The 17,875-nt window shown below is 42.0% G+C and overlaps 1 protein-coding gene across 2 annotated transcripts in view; it reads left to right on the plus strand.

Annotated features, from left to right (window-relative positions):
• Positions 1 to 17,875, plus strand: part of RAD17 (RAD17 checkpoint clamp loader component) — an 81,244-nt gene that overhangs the window by 14,527 nt on the left and 48,842 nt on the right. For both annotated transcript variants that reach the window (XM_029574290.1, XM_029574292.1), the window contains exons 5-9: positions 5,242 to 5,383; positions 11,282 to 11,418; positions 17,088 to 17,140; positions 17,237 to 17,362; positions 17,640 to 17,709. In XM_029574290.1, coding sequence (XP_029430150.1) covers positions 5,242 to 5,383; positions 11,282 to 11,418; positions 17,088 to 17,140; positions 17,237 to 17,362; positions 17,640 to 17,709 — 528 coding nt within the window. The remainder of the gene's footprint in view (positions 1 to 5,241; positions 5,384 to 11,281; positions 11,419 to 17,087; positions 17,141 to 17,236; positions 17,363 to 17,639; positions 17,710 to 17,875) is intronic.

A 17,875-nucleotide genomic window follows, 5' to 3' on the forward strand; every position in this document is an offset into this window, starting at 1 on the left:
GAAGAACATAAGAAAATGCCATACTGGGTCAGACCAAGGGTCCATCAAGCCCAGCATCCTGTTTCCAACAGTGGCCAATCCAGGCCATAAAAATCTGGCAATTACCCAAAAACTAAGTCTATTCCATGTTACCATTGCTAATGGCAGTGGCTATTCTCTAAGTGAACTTAATAGCAGGTAATGGACTTCTCCAAGAACTTATCCAATCCTTTTTTAAACACAGCTATACTAACTGCACTAACCACATCCTCTGGCAACAAATTCCAGAGTTTAATTGTGCATTGAGTAAAAAAGAACTTTCTCCGATTAGTCTTAAATGTGCCCCATGCTAACTTCATGGAGTGTCCCCTAGTCTTTCTACTATCCGAAAGAGTAAATAACCGATTCACATCTACCCGTTCTAGACCTCTCATGATTTTAAACACCTCTATCATATCCCCCCTCAGTCGTCTCTTCTCCAAGCTGAAAAGTCCTAACCTCTTTAGCCTTTCCTCATAGGGGAGCTGTTCCATTCCCCTTATCATTTTGGTAGCCCTTCTCTGTACCTTCTCTATCGCAATTATATCTTTTTTGAGATGCGGCGACCAGAATTGTACACAGTATTCAAGGTGCAGTCTCACCATGGAGCGATACAGAGGCATTATGACATTTTCTGTCTTATTCACCATTCCCTTTCTAATAATTCCCAACATTCTGTTTCCTTTTTTGACTGCCGCAGCACACTGTACCGACGATTTCAATGTGTTATCCACTATGACACCTAGATCTCTTTCTTGGGTTGTAGCACCTAATATGGAACCCAACATTGCGTAATTATAGCCTGGGTTATTTTTCCCTATATGCATCACCTTGCACTTATCTACATTAAATTTCATCTGCCATTTGGATGCCCAATTTTCCAGTCTCACAAGGTCTTCCTGCAATTTATCACAATCTGCTTGTGATTTAACTACTCTGAACAATTTTGTGTCATCTGCAAATTTGATTATCTCACTCGTCGTATTTCTTTCCAGATCATTTATAAATATATTGAAAAGTAAGGGTCCCAGTACAGATCCCTGAGGCACTCCACTGCCCACTCCCTTCCACTGAGAAAATTGTCCATTTATCCTACTCTCTGTTTCCTGTCTTTTTAGCCAGTTTGCAATCCACGAAAGGGACATCGCCACCTATCCCATGACTTTTTACTTTTCCTAGAAGCCTCTCATGAGGAACTTTGTCAAACGCCTTCTGAAAATCCAAGTATACTATATCTACCAGTTCACCTTTATCCACATGTTTATTAACTCCTTCAAAAAAGTGAAGCAGATTTGTGAGGCAAGACTTGCCCTCGGTAAAGCCATGCTGACTTTGTTCCATTAAACCATGTCTTTCTATATATTCTGTGATTTTGATGTTTAGAACATTTTCCACTATTTTTCCTGGCACTGAAGTCAGGCTAACCGGTCTGTAGTTTCCCGGATCGCCCCTGGAGCCCTTTTTAAATATTGGGGTTACATTTGCTATCCTCCAGTCTTCAGGTACAATGGATGATTTTAATGATAAGTTACAAATTTTTACTAATAGGTCTGAAATTTCATTTTTTAGTTCCTTCAGAACTCTGGGGTGTATACCATCTGGTCCAGGTGATTTACTACTCTTCAGTTTGTCAATCAGGCCTACCACATCTTCTAGGTTCACCGTGATTTGATTCAGTCCATCTGAATCATTGCCCATGAAAACCTTCTCCATTACGGGTACCTCCCCAACATTCCTCCAGGTACTTCCCCATTTCATCAAAGTCTGTGTTTTTGAACAGCAAAACATGGATTTTTGTGCTTCTTTTCCGTGTCCTTTTTGTAATATTAAACCATACCGTTTGATGATCACTGGTGCTGAGGTGGGCACCCACCTGGACATCTGAGACATTATCTCCATTAGTGAGCACTAAGTAGAGTATAGCTCCTTCTCTCGTGGGTTCCATTACCATTTGTTTGAACAAAGCTACTTGCAGGGCATCTACTATTTCTCTACTATTATTAGATTCTGCAGATGGGATTCTCCAGTCTACATCTGGCATATTAAAGTCTCCAACGATCACCACTTCTCCTTTCTTTCCTATCCTGTGGATGTCTTCAACCAGATCTCTGTCCAGCTCTTCCTTTTGGTTTGGAGGCCTGTAAACCACTCCAATAAAAATGGATGCCCCATCTTTTTTTAAGTCGGCCCATAGTGCTTCTTCATTGCCCCATCTTCCTTGCAGCTCAGGTGCTTGGATATTGTTTCTGACATACAGAGCCACTCCTCCCCCTTTCCTATCCTCTCTGTCCTTCCTTAACAAGTTATAGCCTGGTATTGCCGTATCCCAGTCATGAGATTCCGTAAACCACGTTTCCGTGACAGCAACAATGTCCAAGTCCGCCTCCACCATTAGGGCTTGCAGATCTGGGATTTTATTACCCAAACTATGAGCATTTGTGCTCATAGCTTTCCAGCTTTCTTCGTTCAGGTTACTGCTGTTCCTGGACTCCTTTTGTGACCTATTTAGTTGAGTTTTGTTATCCACTTTTCTCTTTGCATTTGTGCAAGGGAAGAGATTAGTGCCTCTGATGACAGTCATCCATCACCGTGAGCTTTTTTCTTTGGTTTCTGATCTGGAATTTCTGTATGCATTGGGTTTTTTCTCTCTTTTCCGATAACACTTCAATCTTTTTCTCAAGGACTTCTTCAGAATTTAATACAGAGAAGGCATTTTGTACTTGTTGCACTTGATACAGTGTGTGTCTCCGGAACACAGGTCTTATTCTACTAGAGCCCACTGTAATACTTTTTAAGTTCCTTAATGGCCTGTGTGAGTGGGGGGATAGAGTTGTGGGCTGCACAGCTTTCAATAATGGGTGTCTGTGGGTTTCAGGTCTTATCCTACCTGAGCCCACAGTAAATCTCTTTTTTCTTTTGGTTATTCAGTGGTAAGGGGAAATTATTTCCTGAATAATGTACAGTGGCTGAGACTCTCTTTATTGAAGCTAATTCAGCTTTAAAGTCATCCAGCTCCTTTTCCAAGGTAGAGAGTTTTGAACAAAAGGGGCAAGCCTTAAGTTTCCATATGATTACCCTCAATATAAAGGCTCCACAGCAGTTGCATTGAATAGTACTCATTTAGGTAAGTTATTTGATTGGTACACCTAAGGAATAATCAATTTACTAATTTATCTTGTTGCCAATTATGAAGTTAGGATGACTACATTAGAAATACAAACCTAGGGGTGGGTGGGAGGGAGTTAAACAGTTTACACCTAGGTCAAGCTGGGTAGGGCAAGACACTTTCTGAAAGTTTACTTGTCCTTTAGCTAGTAAATGATCCCACAGCACTTATATGAAACAGATTATAATGACATCTATACAATAAGAGAGATACTGGGAATTTATTTTTTTTTTTGGGGGGGGGGGTTTTGAATCTTACAGCAATCTAATATCAAGAAACCAAACAGATTATACAGTATAATACAATATAAGATCAGTATAGACTCCTGATCCATTCTGATTATGATTAATTTTTAGAAAGACCTCTCCTGATTCTGGATCCTGCTGGTGATGCAGAGTTTAGATTTGTTCTGCAAAAGATAATTGTATATAGTTCTTGCTGGTTTGAGATTTAAAATTCTTTTTCTTCACCATAGTTTGGGGGTCAGTTTGGTTGGGAGTTCCAACTTGTTCCCCAGCTCTTTTAGTGGAAGAGATCCTGGTGGCTTGGAGTTACATATCTTGGCTTGGGTACAGGTCAATACTGAGGGACTGAAGATGGCATTCTCAGTTATGTAGCAGTGCCTCAAAGTTTTTGTTCTCTGCCTCCATCTGCTGGTAGGAATGCATAAACCCACTTGTCTGGACTGAACTGTGATGTTCCAGGAACGAAAATTAGCGGATGAGAACCAATGTTCCTTTCTTCTTAATTAGATACACTTCTTTAACAGTGGTATAAACATGTAACCTCCAGCTTCATTTACATTTCTTTCCATCTGTAAATTATATATATTTTAAAATAATCTCATAACAATCCTAGTATCAGAGGTAAATACAATTTCACATACACTCACCAACTGACTGATAGTTTTGTGCATTTTCCTCCACCGAACAAATCACTTACTCAACTACACAACCTAAAATATAATCAAAACCTCTGTCATATATCATTTAACTAACTATGGTATTTTCCTGTATTAGGCAGCAAACGCTGATCTACTAACCTTCTCATTTTGGCATCAAGGTGTGTGCATCCTTCATCAAGTTCCAAAAAACACTGTGCATACCTATTCTCCCACCAAACGTTTTGAAAGCACTTTGTTTGTAGTTGACTAATCCTAAATCAAACGATGGTACCATGTGATAATCCCTAGTACCTTCAAAAACTACAACTAATCAATCATTAATCATGACATATCACACATCTATACAAAGAAACCACAATCTTCAATGTCAACTTACAGATTTACACATCCCTAAATAAATCTCTCCCATACATTTATGTCTGTTATAACTGTCTATAAGAAAGCTTCCCATTCTTCACGGTTCAATCCCTCAGTTTCCAAGATACCCCAATCAAAAATAAATCGTTCTTTTTGAATCTGTAACAGTGATACATTCTGTTTTGAATGCATATAATTAAATTTAAATTATGATTCCTTTTTTGTGCTAATATATTATTGAAGACATAGTCATGAAATTAAAATGAAAGCCGAAATTTACTTGGACTAAAAGTCTTGCCACAAATCGGTGATGAGGAATGCAGCAGAATTCACAGATTTATGGGAATGCGACAGGGACTATGATGTGACTGTGTCTGCTATGGCCTCTGGAGCTGGACTGAGGTTTCCAACTCATTTCACATAGGCAACCTTACAAAGTCCCTGCTAAACTGAGCTGGATTTGAATGAATGATGCAGGGGTGAAAGGCTCTTAGGCCATCCATTCCATGCAGTGATCAGCCTGTTTTAATGCTCTGCCGCACGCTGTTGAGAGAGAGGTGGCGTAAACTCATTTCAAAACTCCTTACGTATTTTAACAAAACTACAAACTGTTTCTGGTGTAGGGAGTCAACTACACCAAACTAAAAAGAAAAAGAAATTCTTCATTTCATGAAATAAAATTAAGCTGCAACCTAAATTTCTGTGTAATAAAAGTATCTGAAATAATCTCCTATCCTATCCCCTTAGAAAATGCATCCAGAGTGCTGTTTCTTCACAATGTTTTTCTCCACTCCAGGGTGGGTCCCTTTTGCTACTAACAGGTCCTCCTGGTTGTGGGAAAACTGCCACTGTTCAAGTGCTAGCGAAAGACCTTGGGCTTCAGGTGCAAGAGTGGACAAACCCAGTCTTTCTGGATGCCAAGAACCTGTTTGACCATGGTAAGATCAGTAACTTGACTGGCATTTAAGAATTTTCAGGGCAATTTTCAAAAATGTTTAGGCTTTTAAACCAGTGTTTACCTGCAAGCCTTTGTTATCTCCTGATTAGGCTATTGCAACTCCCTCTATAACATGCTTTGATCTCATCTGCTATAAGAGCATGTAATAAATAGATGATTGATTGATTTACCTTCCTAAAAGTGGCTGCTGAAAATGACCCCTTCTCCATGCTGCAGGTAATAATTACCTGTTCTCGGTCAAGAAGCAGAAACCCATCTCTCAAAGCTCAGTAAACTTTTTAGATTGTAAGCTTGATGTCACATCCAGGTAAAATGGTAGAAGCTATTTTTAAAAATAAAATCACTGACTATATAGATAATGGAAAAGAGTCGACATGGTTTTAGCATAAGCAAGTCTTGCCTTACAAATCTATAGGATTTTTTTGAATGTATAAATAAGCGTAAAGGTGAGCTGGTTGATTTGGTATATTTGGATTTTCAGAAGGCATTTGACAAGTCTCCCATGAGAGACTCCTCAGGAAATTAAAAAGTCATGGGATAGGAGGCAATGTCCTTTTGTGAATTGATAACTAGTTAAAAGACAGGAAACAGAGGATAGGGCTAAATTGTCAGTTTTCCAAATGGAGAAAGGTCATTAGTGGAGTACTACAGGGTTCTATACTGGGACCTGTACTGTTTAGCATATTCATAAATGATCTGGAAAAGGAAATGAGTGAATTGATAAAATTAGCAGATGACACAAAGTTATTCAAAGATGTTAAAACAGTAGTGTATTATGGGGAACTATAGAAGGACCTTGCAAGACTAGAAGATTGGGCTTCTGAATGGCAGATGAAATTTAATGTGGAAAAGTACAATGCGATGTACATATACTGGGTTCTGTATTGGGAGTCGCTACCCAGGAAATGGACCGTGGCATGCTTAGTGGACAATACATTATAATCCTTGGCTGAATTCACAGTGGCAGTCAATAAAGCAAACTGAATATTAGGAATGATATGAAAAGAAATGGAGAATAAATTGGAAAATATCACATTGCTTCTCTATCGAGCCATGGTGCAAGTGCATCTAGAGTATTGTGTGCAGTTGTGGTTGCCCCATCTTAAAAAAAAAGAAAAAAAACCACAGCAGAACTAGAAAAGGTGCAGAGGAGGATGACAAAAATGATAAAGGGGATGGAATGGTTCCCCTGTGATGAGAGGCTACACAGACTCGGGCTCTTCAGCTTGGAAAAGAAACAGCTGAGAGAGGGCATGATAGAAGTTTAACCGTTCCACCCCACTCATGATTTTATAAATAAAGGATAGTTATTTACCCTTTCAAATAATATTAAAACAAAGAGACACTCCATGATACAAACATCGAGTAGATTTAAAGCAGATTCAAATTATAGAACGTACTTTGTCACTCAACACTCAATTGAGTTGTAGAATCTGTTGCCAGAAGACATGATCAAGGCAATTAGCATAGCAGGGTTGAAAAGAGGTTTGGACAAGTTCCTGGGGGCAAAAATACATAAAACAATATTAGCCAGGTAGACTAGAGAAAGCCATTGCTATTCCGGGGAATGATTAACAAGAGATTGATCTATTTTTTGGGATCTGTTTGGTTCTTGAGACCCGAACTGCTGGGCTCGATGGACCTTGGTGTGACCCAACATAGCACTTCTTATGTTTTTGTGGAATTGCTTCAAAGCAGTTGGAAAAACTATGCACAAGCCCTGCTCCCCATCAGCTCCATGGGCAATTTCCCTTTGAAAATTAGCTTGCAGGCCCATGGGTACGAGGTAACCATGGACATGCAAACCTGTGTTTCGGTTTCTTTTCTGCCATGGAAAATCCTGGGAGCTGGACTGCTACCTTGTTTTCCTTTTTATGTGCTCATATTTCTTTGGAACAGAGTCTTAAACTTTTCCATTTTAGCAGGATTTTCTTGCCAGCAAAATCACCACCATACATTGTGATTCCTACCTCTCTGTGAGGCATGGATAACGTCATCTAATGGTGCCAACCCAGATCCATCTATCAGAACTCAGTATAAACTTGTACTGAGCATGTGCAGGAGTTCCCACACACTGCCTAGTGAGCCCCTAAGTCTTTGTCTGAGCTACCACATAGACATATCCCAGTCTGTCTTTTACATTTTTTTGTTTTTGGCCTGATTGCTCTTTACTGCTTTGCTGTTGCTTCTGTTTTCCTGCTGCTGCTTCAGCAGCCCCTCAAACAGAACTTTAAATTGTAAAAAAAAAAAGAAAGAAAGAAATTAGATGAGTATGGAAAAGTCCAAGGCGAAGTCGTCCATGGTCAGCATGGATGTCCATCATGGATACACACTGGTTGCTTGGGCCCAGTCTATGACTCCAACTGCTACAGCTGCATCGGATGTTGCCTAGGATGCAGCAACACTGCACTTGCAAGATAGAAGCCCTACAGAAAATTTCAAAGGGTAAGAGCCCAAAGTATCGGCACAGGACTGAGCAGCGGAGCTGCAAGGCATTATCAGATTCTCAGCACAGGAAACTGAGATAAGAATCTTCCCTCTCTCGTGCCCACAAGCATAGGAAAGCTCCCTTCCCCCTTGTAGTGTTGGTTCCTAGATTTGACTTAGATCAGGGGTTGATAGTTCTGTAAAAGCCTGTAGTGCCACTGAGAAAACAGTGCATAAATGATGCAAGGGAGCCCCATGAGACCATTCCCCTTGGCATTGAAAAAAAGGTTGGCACCATTGTTTCAGGTTCCCCATGGACTAGGTCCTTCTTTGATGCCAAAATGGGAGATAACCTTATCTGCACAGGTCCCAGCATCCATTATGGCGCCTGGTCTGATCAGGGTGCCATCCATCGGTGTCATCAATGAAGAATGTGCATTCTAGGGTTTAGTCCACACACTCAGCGCAGCATATCAAGGCGCCATCAATTTGTGTCAAAACGGAGCACTTCGGTGCATAAGTTCAAGAGTCCCATTGCTGGTGCTATGGCATGGAAGGAGACTTGGTCAGCGCCATTTAACAGGCATTGATGTAACCAGCGTGGAGCACCATTACTGATGCAGCTGTTATGATGCTGTGTTCCTCCTCAGCTTTGCGTGCAGCTCTTAGTGAGCATGAAACTATATGAGTTTCCAAAGAGCCTGTCTACTCCAGCCAGTTGAAACCCAGCTAGTGAAATATTTCTTTGACTCCTTAAGCCCTGAAGACTGGAAAGGAAGATTAGAATCGCTTCTCTCCAACATAGAGGGAATTTTTCTAAGTAATGGGGATGCTCACAGTCCCACACCGGTACATACCTCCCCTCAAGAGCTTCTGAGATTGGGGAAAAAGTCCTCCCCATGAGATGGCGGATTCTTCTTCTCCCAAGGGAGTCCTTTCATGAATCAGAAGGGGATGAAGTAGGCTCAATCCACTTTGAGTTCCTTCCAGATGTTGTAAGCAATATAAGAGAGTTCTGTAACCTGTCTGATAAAGCGCACCTCCTTCCTCTTCCCCCACACATCTTAGGACGGGAAGTGCTCTAGACAATTACCGCTATACCTATGTAATCTAAATAGCTCAGAAAAGACCTTGGGGTTTTTCCATAGAATCAAACTTTTATTTGTCAGATTTTTCAGGTTTAGAGTGAAATAGGCAATACATATCTCTATAGTCCTTGCTGCTCAGCATTGGTTTATACTGAGTAAAGCTCTGCATCATTGGTAAACTTAACATGTCATAGACCTTGACTTGCTTAGGGTATATTAATAAACGCAACAAGCTAACTACCCCCATAACTTTAGGAGATAAACTTCTGTTTCACCCTGAAACAATTTCTGAGGAGGCAGACTCTGCTGAAGGGAGTAGGCATTTTTGGCCCCTGTCTCTTGCAGGGCTAAGGCTGGTCTGAGCCCTGGAGAAGAAAAAAATCAGGTTCAAGACGAACAGCCAGGTAACAGCAGGGCTTCTTACATGCACAGGACACAGGAGCTCATCTACTTCATTGCAGACAGGGGCAGAGGGTGCTGGCTCAGGTGTCGTCCTCAGCTGTTAATGGTTCTTCTTTCACCAGCCCCCTTGAGCCCTCTCCCCAGCTGCTTTTAACATGCAAAGCATGAACATTAAACAGCTCCATTTCAGACTGCTGGCTCCCTTTTCCCATCGAGAGGAGGTGGGGGGGGGGGTGTCACTGCTCCTGCTGCATGGCAACACTGGATCAGGACCTGATTTAGGTCCTGCAGTCTTTTGATCTGCGAGCTATCTTGTGACAGTGCTTTTCTGTGAGCTGACTTGTTCCTGTCCTGGGCAGTCTTAACTCATTGTATGAAAAAAGCTATAGCCCTTAGATAACCTGGGCACATATTGTCATTCTGGTCAAAAGTTCCTCATTTTATTTTTCTGTTGAAACATATACATGTCAGCGTCCACTTATGAAGTCAGCGTCCCTCTTGTGGGGTCAGTATTCATATTTGGTTGCATACAGTGGTAAAAACTATTGATATCTCCTACAGTGTTTCCCCCTCGGACCAACAGAGATCTCCTTGGTCTTCCTCTTTGTTGGCTTGATGTTTTATCATGGTTGGGAGTGAAGAAAGATTCCATGGGGATTCCCTGCTGGACTTGCCTCAGTGTACCTTGCCTCTGGAGCCATGCGCATTACTTGGGGAATAAAGGGAAGTGAGAACTGTGAGAAGGACAGGCCTTGTGTGACAGATGAGGGATGCCTAGGGAGTGATGGTAATTATTGGAAAATAAAAAGGAATTCCTTCATCAGCCACATCATCCACCTTACAAGCTGCAGTGTGATCTAAAAATAATGGCATGTCCACTTTGTTCTCTCATATTCAACAGCAGTACAGTACTTTGATCTTCCAGCTTTGCTATTGTCAGAACAATGCTGGAAGCACCAGGAGGAGGATACTTCGCTCCCAGCTGGCCTTTGCGCTGCTGGGGATGGAGGGAGGTGGCAGCAGGAGGGTGACTATGGTAGAGAGTGGGGAATGCAGGAAGGAGCCACATTAAAAATTAAGAAAAACAGGAAGAGGATAGGGAGGGACCTAACCTGCTGACCCTGCAACACTTTCTTTTTAACAATTCGGAATGATTTGGGGAAGGGGGAATCGGGCCCACATTATACCTTCCCCCACCTCCCACTAACTGTGCCACTTAACTGGATATCTTTTGAAGATATTCATTTAAGTAGCAAGTTATCTAGGCACATAAACCTGGAGAACTAACATCTAACCACTTATATTCAGACATAGCTGATTAGGTTTCCAAGTTATCTGAACTAGTGATTCCCACACAGAATGACGATATATAAAACACTCAAATAATTAAATAAATAAATCTAGCCACGTATATCACACTGAATATTTGAGACAAGTTATCTGGCTAACTTTAGCTTGATAACTTGTTCACTCGTTGGCTTACTGATTATGCATCTCTACAGTGCCACAAAATCAAGTTTGATACAATTTGGTGTTTTGTGTGAGCAGGATGGTTTTTATTAAAAAAAAAAAAATACTTTGAGGAAGAAAGCCTTCTTTCTTTCTTTCTTTTTTAGATTGATCAATTGTTTTTTCTGCAGTTCTGTTTCCCTTATTGATATTCTTCAAGCTATTTATTGAAAATATGTCTGGGAGGGGTGGGGACGAGATGGGTGAGTATGGTATAGAAAGTAAAAAAAAAAAAAAAAAAACCCCAAAATAAAATCAGCATGTAAGTCATTTTTATGTACGCTTTATTGCTATGCTTAGTTATTTGTATATTAATACTTTATCGGTTGCTGTGTTGGTTCAAGAAACTTTTAAATAAAAAAGAAAATATGTCTAAGAACTACAAAGTTGCTTGATTCTGGCCTGTCCTTGCAGTAATATGAAGATGAAAATGTTGTGCATTCTTTTTTCAGATTCGAGATATCAGACATTTCCCAGTCAGTCCCAAACGGTCCTTTTTCAAGAGTTTCTGTTGAGAGCAAACAAATACAACAAACTGCAGATGGTAGGAGAATCTCTGGAGACAGACAAGAAGCTTGTGCTTGTGGAAGTGAGTGAAGCTAGCAAATGTCTGCAGGGCTTTACAAGGCAACACTTAATCCTTTTTCCTTTGTTTGTTTGTTTTTTCTAGTGCTTTCCTTCTGTTCCTTTGGGCTGCCGGCTCAAATGGAACCAGCCAATAAATCATTAATATGTGAGCAGAGGGCTAAAAAAACTGGTGAGCCTAACATTGTTCAGCAAAATGGTCAAAGCTGTTCCAAAAAACAAAATTACTGACCCTATAAATAGACAAGGTTTAATGGGGGAGAGTCAACATGGGCTTTGCAAAGGGATCTGAAGAAAGGAACGATGAGTGAGGTGACCAAATTTGCAAATAACATAAAATTGAAACAGTTTGTTTAAACAGAGGTGGATTGTGAAGAACTGCAGAAAGACCTTGTGAGACTGGGCTTCTAAATGGCACATTTAATTTAATGTGGACCATTGCAAAATAATGCACATAGGGAAAAATTATCCCAATTATAGGTACATGATGCTGGGTTCCATGTTAGGAGTCACCACCAAAGAAAAGAACCTCTTGAGTCCTTGTGGACAAAGCCTTGAAATCTTTGATTCAGTATGCAGCGGTGGTCAAAAAAGCAAATAGAATGTTAGGAATTGTTTAGAAAGAAATAGAGAACAAAACGGAGTATAATAATGCAGGGTTTCCCAAACCTGTTGTAATGGATCTGGTGATGGTGGACCCTTGGTGCCAAGGAGTGGTAGAAAACCTGTTAGGCCCATTCTGTCATCTGGTGGACACTCCCTGTGGTGGGACTGACTGGAGCCTCACCTATATCAGCCACCTGTTGTGTCCGTCGGTCTCAGACGGCTTCGACCTCTGTGCCTCACCTTTCTTCCTTCTCTCTCCTCTTGGGAAGATGGCTGCTGCCGCGTCTTCATGCCGCTCTCTCCGGCGTCCCCGGATTGGTAACAGCGATGGTGTTCGCCAGGATTTCCTGAGGGCCTCCTACTGTGTCACCACCCACGTCTTTATCCACGTCATGGCCGGAACCTCGGGGTCGTCTCCTCCGAGTGACATCATCCCGTCCTGGTATTTAGCCTGTACTTTGATTGCTAACAAACTGAGTTAGCAAGGACTGGATTGAACTGCCTCCAGTCTAAGCTGCTCTGCCGCTTCCCAGCTGCCGCTGGAAGCTCTCTCTCTGCCCTTCGGAGTAATTCATCGCTAACCTGGGTACTCGCTCCTCAGGGGACCTATCTGGGAAACCGGGTACTCGCTCCTCGAGGGCCTGCTCTCCCTACTCTGGTGCCTGCATCTGATCTGCTTCTGACTGCCAGGATCTTCATCAATACAGCTTACTACTCAGTGAGTACTAACTCTCCATCTGTCTCACCTTCAGCTTCAGCACTCTGAGTCTACATCTGGGACCTGCCTCTGCTACCCTGTCCTGCCTTTCATCTACTCAAGTGTGAGACTGGTCTCCTCTGCCGAGGACCCCTGGACTACTTCTACTGGGTTACCTTCACTGCTGCCCACCCCGGGCAGTACCACCGAGCTGTATAATAAAGACAAACTCTCTGTGTCTGCGTGTATAGAGTCTAGCCTAGTACTGCGGTTCCTCACAGGCTCCTCCCCGTGGGAGTGGCCATCACTGCAGTACCCAAGAACCCACTTCAACACCTCCCCCGCAGATTGAGCCCTTGGGTTCTTAAAGCTGGCAAGTCTTAGGTGGGTCCCTAGGGCAATAGCAAGAACAAGTCCAAGGCCTTCTAAAAGTCAGGGCAGGCAGCGAGAACCAGTTTGACAAGCTGGAGGTCGAGGCAGGCAGCAGGCAAGGCAAGGTCAGGTCCAGGCAGCAAATGAGAATGGTCAAGGGTCCAGAACTGAGGTCATCATGCAGGAAATCTGGCCAAGAGAAGACCAGACAGAAGAAGGGCAGTGGCAGGACCAGGCAGGTTTGGAGGATAAGGATCGGGCAAGGCAGGAACTCAAGAGTACAGGAACAAGACGGGAATACTGGAACACAGGAACAAAGCAACATCAGAGCAAGGCACGTCAGAGGACCTGTTACTGAGGCATCGTAGGGCTGTTTTGGTTTTGCTTATGTAGGGAGGACCAGTGATCACAGGGCACCGCAGGGCTTTTCCCGCTGCAGGATTTTTAAGAAACCGGTGATCTGGCACACAAGTGCCTAGAGGGAGCCAGATCAGAATGGCAGTTTTCAGCATTGGGCAGAGTATATGCCTTGCGGGGGATCCAGTGGCGTTGGGGGTGAGTGATGCCGGTTGTGAATGGGTCCCTCGACCGGCGATCGTAACACCTCTCCTGGGGATGCCACAGCCAGTCGGGTTTTCAGGATAGGCAAAATGAATATCATGAGATAAAATTGCATTGTCGTGGAGACTCGGTATATGCAAATTTATCTTATGCATATTCATTGTGGATATCCTGAAAACTTGATTGGCTTTGGGGTCCCCAGGACAGGTTTGGGAAACCCTGTCATAATGCCTTTATTATAGATCCATGATGTGCCCACACCTTCGGGGCGATGCAATAAATGTGCACAGAAAGCGGATGCTCAGCGTTGAGTGCCCACTTTCCTAACGCACGCCCAGCCACCTCTCCTGGGCTCATGATCCATTATTTAAATGAGGGGTTACGCTAAAAAGGAGGCGCTAGGACAAATGTGCATCCCTAGTACCTCCTCGGCATCAAGCACACAGGAGAGGTGCTGTCAAGTGGCCTGTCAAGCGCGTTGGGAAAACGGTCGCTCAATCTACAAGCATCCATTTTCTCCCACTACCTGCATATGCACGCGCACGATACATGGCCTGGATTTTGTATTTTGTGTGTTTACTGGATGTCCAGAATTTTATTTTTTTTAAATAAATACTACTTTATTTATTTGGTTCCTTCTACTTAGTATCGCTACTATACTATTAGGAGGGATCACAGAAAGCAGGATTTTTCTTTTTTTTTTTTTTTTCAATTCACCCTTGAGCGTGGCATACCTTCACGCCAACCCCTGGGCAGGCGTAAAATTTGCCACATTGCAAGGCCGCATTGGCGGCGTGGAAAATTTATTGGATCGCGCGGATTAGCTAATAGCCTCATCTACATGAATTTCCATGTGATGAGCGCTATTAGCTATGTGGTGATTGGGACATGCGTTTTGGATGCGCTAATCCCCGTATTGGATCAGGGGTATGGGCAAGCGTTCAATCGCATGTTAAGCTATGAGAAGCGGCTAGCGCACAGTATAGCATCGGCCTGCTTCAGTATTGTGTGCAGTTTTACTCCATCTCAAAAAAACTCAGCAGATATAGAAAAGGTACAAAAAAAGATAACAAAATGATAAAAGGGGATGGAGAAGCTCCCTTCTGGAAAAGGACTAAACAGATTAGGGCTCTTTAGCTTGGAAAAGGGATAACTGAGAGGGGATTTGGTTGAAATCATCTATATAATCATGAGAGGGGTGAAACGTGTAGGGAATGGTTGGTTACCCTTTCAAACAACGGACTACGGGATACCCATGAAGCTGGCATCCAACAGATTTAAAACAAATCATAGGAAGTATTTTTTTCACTCTGAACGCATTCAAGCTATGGAATCTGTTGGAGGACATGGTCTAGGCAACTAATATAGTAGGGTTTAAAAGATAATTGGACAAGTTCCTGAAGGAAAAGTCTATAAACAGTTATTAGCCAGGTAAACTTGGGAAAGCCAGCGCTTATCCCTGGGAGCTGGGAATGTAATACAAGTGATAGATTAGTTAGTGGGGATCTGATGGCTACTTGTAACCTGGACTGGCCACTGTTGGAGATAGAATGCCGGGCTTGATGGACCTTGTTCTGACCCAGCATGGCACTTCTTATGTTCTTTTATATAAACATTGTCATTCTTTGAATATCCTTTTCTTTCATTAAATACTGTTTATTTTTAGGCGCCTAACCTTTCTGTGAATGTTGAAGGAAATTGTATTGGTTCTGAGCATCCTGAGGTCAATATTCAAAAAATATTTAGATGGATAACAGAAATGTTATCTGTCTAAGTGGCAAAATTACAAGCCCTATGCGGCTAAATTCTAGCTACATAAGTCTGGGATGTTCCAGAGGCAGGCAGGAGCATTTTAGGAAGAAGCAGAGGTAGCCGCATAAGCTATGCAGCTATCTCCAGTATTCGCAGTTAGCCACTTAACATATGTAGCTAACTCTGGTCAAGCCGCTGACCTGTCCTAATGTTAGCCACATAAACGTATGTGGATAAATTTAAGATAGCTGGGTATCTTCAGCACTGCTAGTTAGCTGGATACATTTATCCAGCTAACTAGCCGAGTTGCTCAGCATCTGAATATAGCCCCCCCCCCCCCCCCCCCCCCCCCCCCCCCCCCCCGTCTACTCTGTGTAATAATAATCATGGCTGCATATTACCATATAGTGTTCCCGTGTTCTGGTGTCTCCACAAACTGTTATTGGCCAAGTGCGCAATAGCAGCATGGGATCTATTTAAAGATCTTGCTAGTTACTTGTGCCCTGGATTGGCCACTTCTGGAAACAGGGCACTGGGCTTGATGGACCCTCAATCTGACCCAGTATGGTAATTCTTATGTTCCCATCATATTTTCCCTCAAGCAAGTGGTTTAATGTCATGAAGTAGCTGTCAGGGATCACTGTTGTCTGGCATGTGCTCTGTCAAGAGTATGGGTGGAAGCTGGTATTTACTCAGACTCCAGAAATGGTTCAGGGCTTGTGTATGAGGGGAAGAGGTCAGTTAGTTCTCTTTGTGCCCCTTGGATAAAAGGAGAAGACCAATTCTGGGGTGAAGGGAGGAAGAGGGTTGTTCCCTGTACGTACCAGGATCAGTCCAAACATTCATAACAAATGTCGAGTAATACAGTAATAAAGGCATATAATCATAAAGAAAAATTTTCCCTTCATCATTTCTACATTTACATGTAATAAGTAACTATGGTAACATTTAACTAAACTGCAAAAAACACATATATTTCCTGTATTTCACTTATATACTATTATGTGGAGATCCATTTTAATTTTAGAGCAATATTAACCAAACTATATTTTCAATACTGCTGAAAGTTAGGCAGCTTTAAATCTTACGCTGTTTCTATCTTATCCAGTGTCCAGATTCCATTGATGATTTTGTATAAAGTTCCCCAACTGGTCAGGGTCATAAAAAACATATCTGTGACCTTCCACTCTCATCACACATTTGCAAGGGAATCTCAGTATTATCTGAGCACCATGTAATCTTGCTTGGGGCAACAAAGATAGGAATTTCTTCCTTTTCCTTTGAGTTTCTTTCGAAACATCTGGGTACATCCATATTTTTTGTTCTAGATATAACATTGTCCTGTGTTGGAGAAATTTTTTCATTATTATATCTCTGTCCATCGATGACATAAATTTAACCAATAAGGTACCTCTTCCTTCCACTTGATGTTGTTGGGAAGTCTCTAGAAACTCCGTGATATTTATCCTTTCTCCTTCCATTTCCATCTGATTCTCTGAACTTTTCCTTTTTTAAGTGAAAATGTTTTTCGATGAGCTGGAGGCACTGCTGGTTTAAGCAATAAGTAACCCCCTATTCGATTTCTAATACCAGACTTGTACTGGACTGCCTTCTACTGTTAACTTTTTACCTCCATATGCAGAATGCCTGCATTTGACAAATGATTATGTACATGTGTTCAACAGGACATGCCCAACCTGTTCTATAGGGAGCCTGCCAGCTTACAGCAAATCCTGAGGTGAGTTTGAGAAAAATGAAGCGACATTCTGTCAATTTCAGCTGAAAGTCAGATCCTGTAGTCACTAACCTGAAATCTGCTACTGTTTAACTCCAGGCGGTTTGTGCAGACTGGTCGCTGTCCCCTGGTGTTCATAGTCTCCGATAGTTTCAGTGGAGACAGCAACCAAAGACTTCTGTTTCCCAAGGAGATCCAGGAAGAGCTCTCCCTTTCTAATATTAGGTGAGGAAGAGTTCTCATGCCATTCCACCTCACCCCATACATTGCTCTGGTTATGAGTTAAAAAGATGGCTTATGTCAATGGCTTGGTGAATTGTTTTTGGCAATATTAGTCTGGTGAAATGTGTTTTATTATGTACATTGTTTTAATGTTATGTTGTAAATCACCTTGAGAGATATAATTAGTAAGGCGATCAAAAAGTACTTTTAAAATAAATAAATGAGTTGGAAGTGTGTCATGTGGTACTTTACTTTACTTTTCCTTGATTCATTTTAACAGTTTCAACCCCATTGCTCCGACAAGCATGATGAAAGTTCTTCATCGAATAGCCGCTGCTGAGGCTAATGTGGTAAGCCTGATTCTGATTTTAATAACTTTATTAGCATGACAGTTTTACATGTGTTGCCAAAGTAATATACAGAATGATTAAAATAAAAGGGTAAGCCATTGAGTTCTTTAATGGTGAGCTTGTGCAAAGAATTGCTTATCTCAGGTGACTGCATTTAGAGTACTAA

Source organism: Rhinatrema bivittatum, chromosome 1 (assembly GCF_901001135.1).
Source record: "Rhinatrema bivittatum chromosome 1, aRhiBiv1.1, whole genome shotgun sequence".
NCBI classification, from domain to species: domain Eukaryota; kingdom Metazoa; phylum Chordata; class Amphibia; order Gymnophiona; family Rhinatrematidae; genus Rhinatrema; species Rhinatrema bivittatum.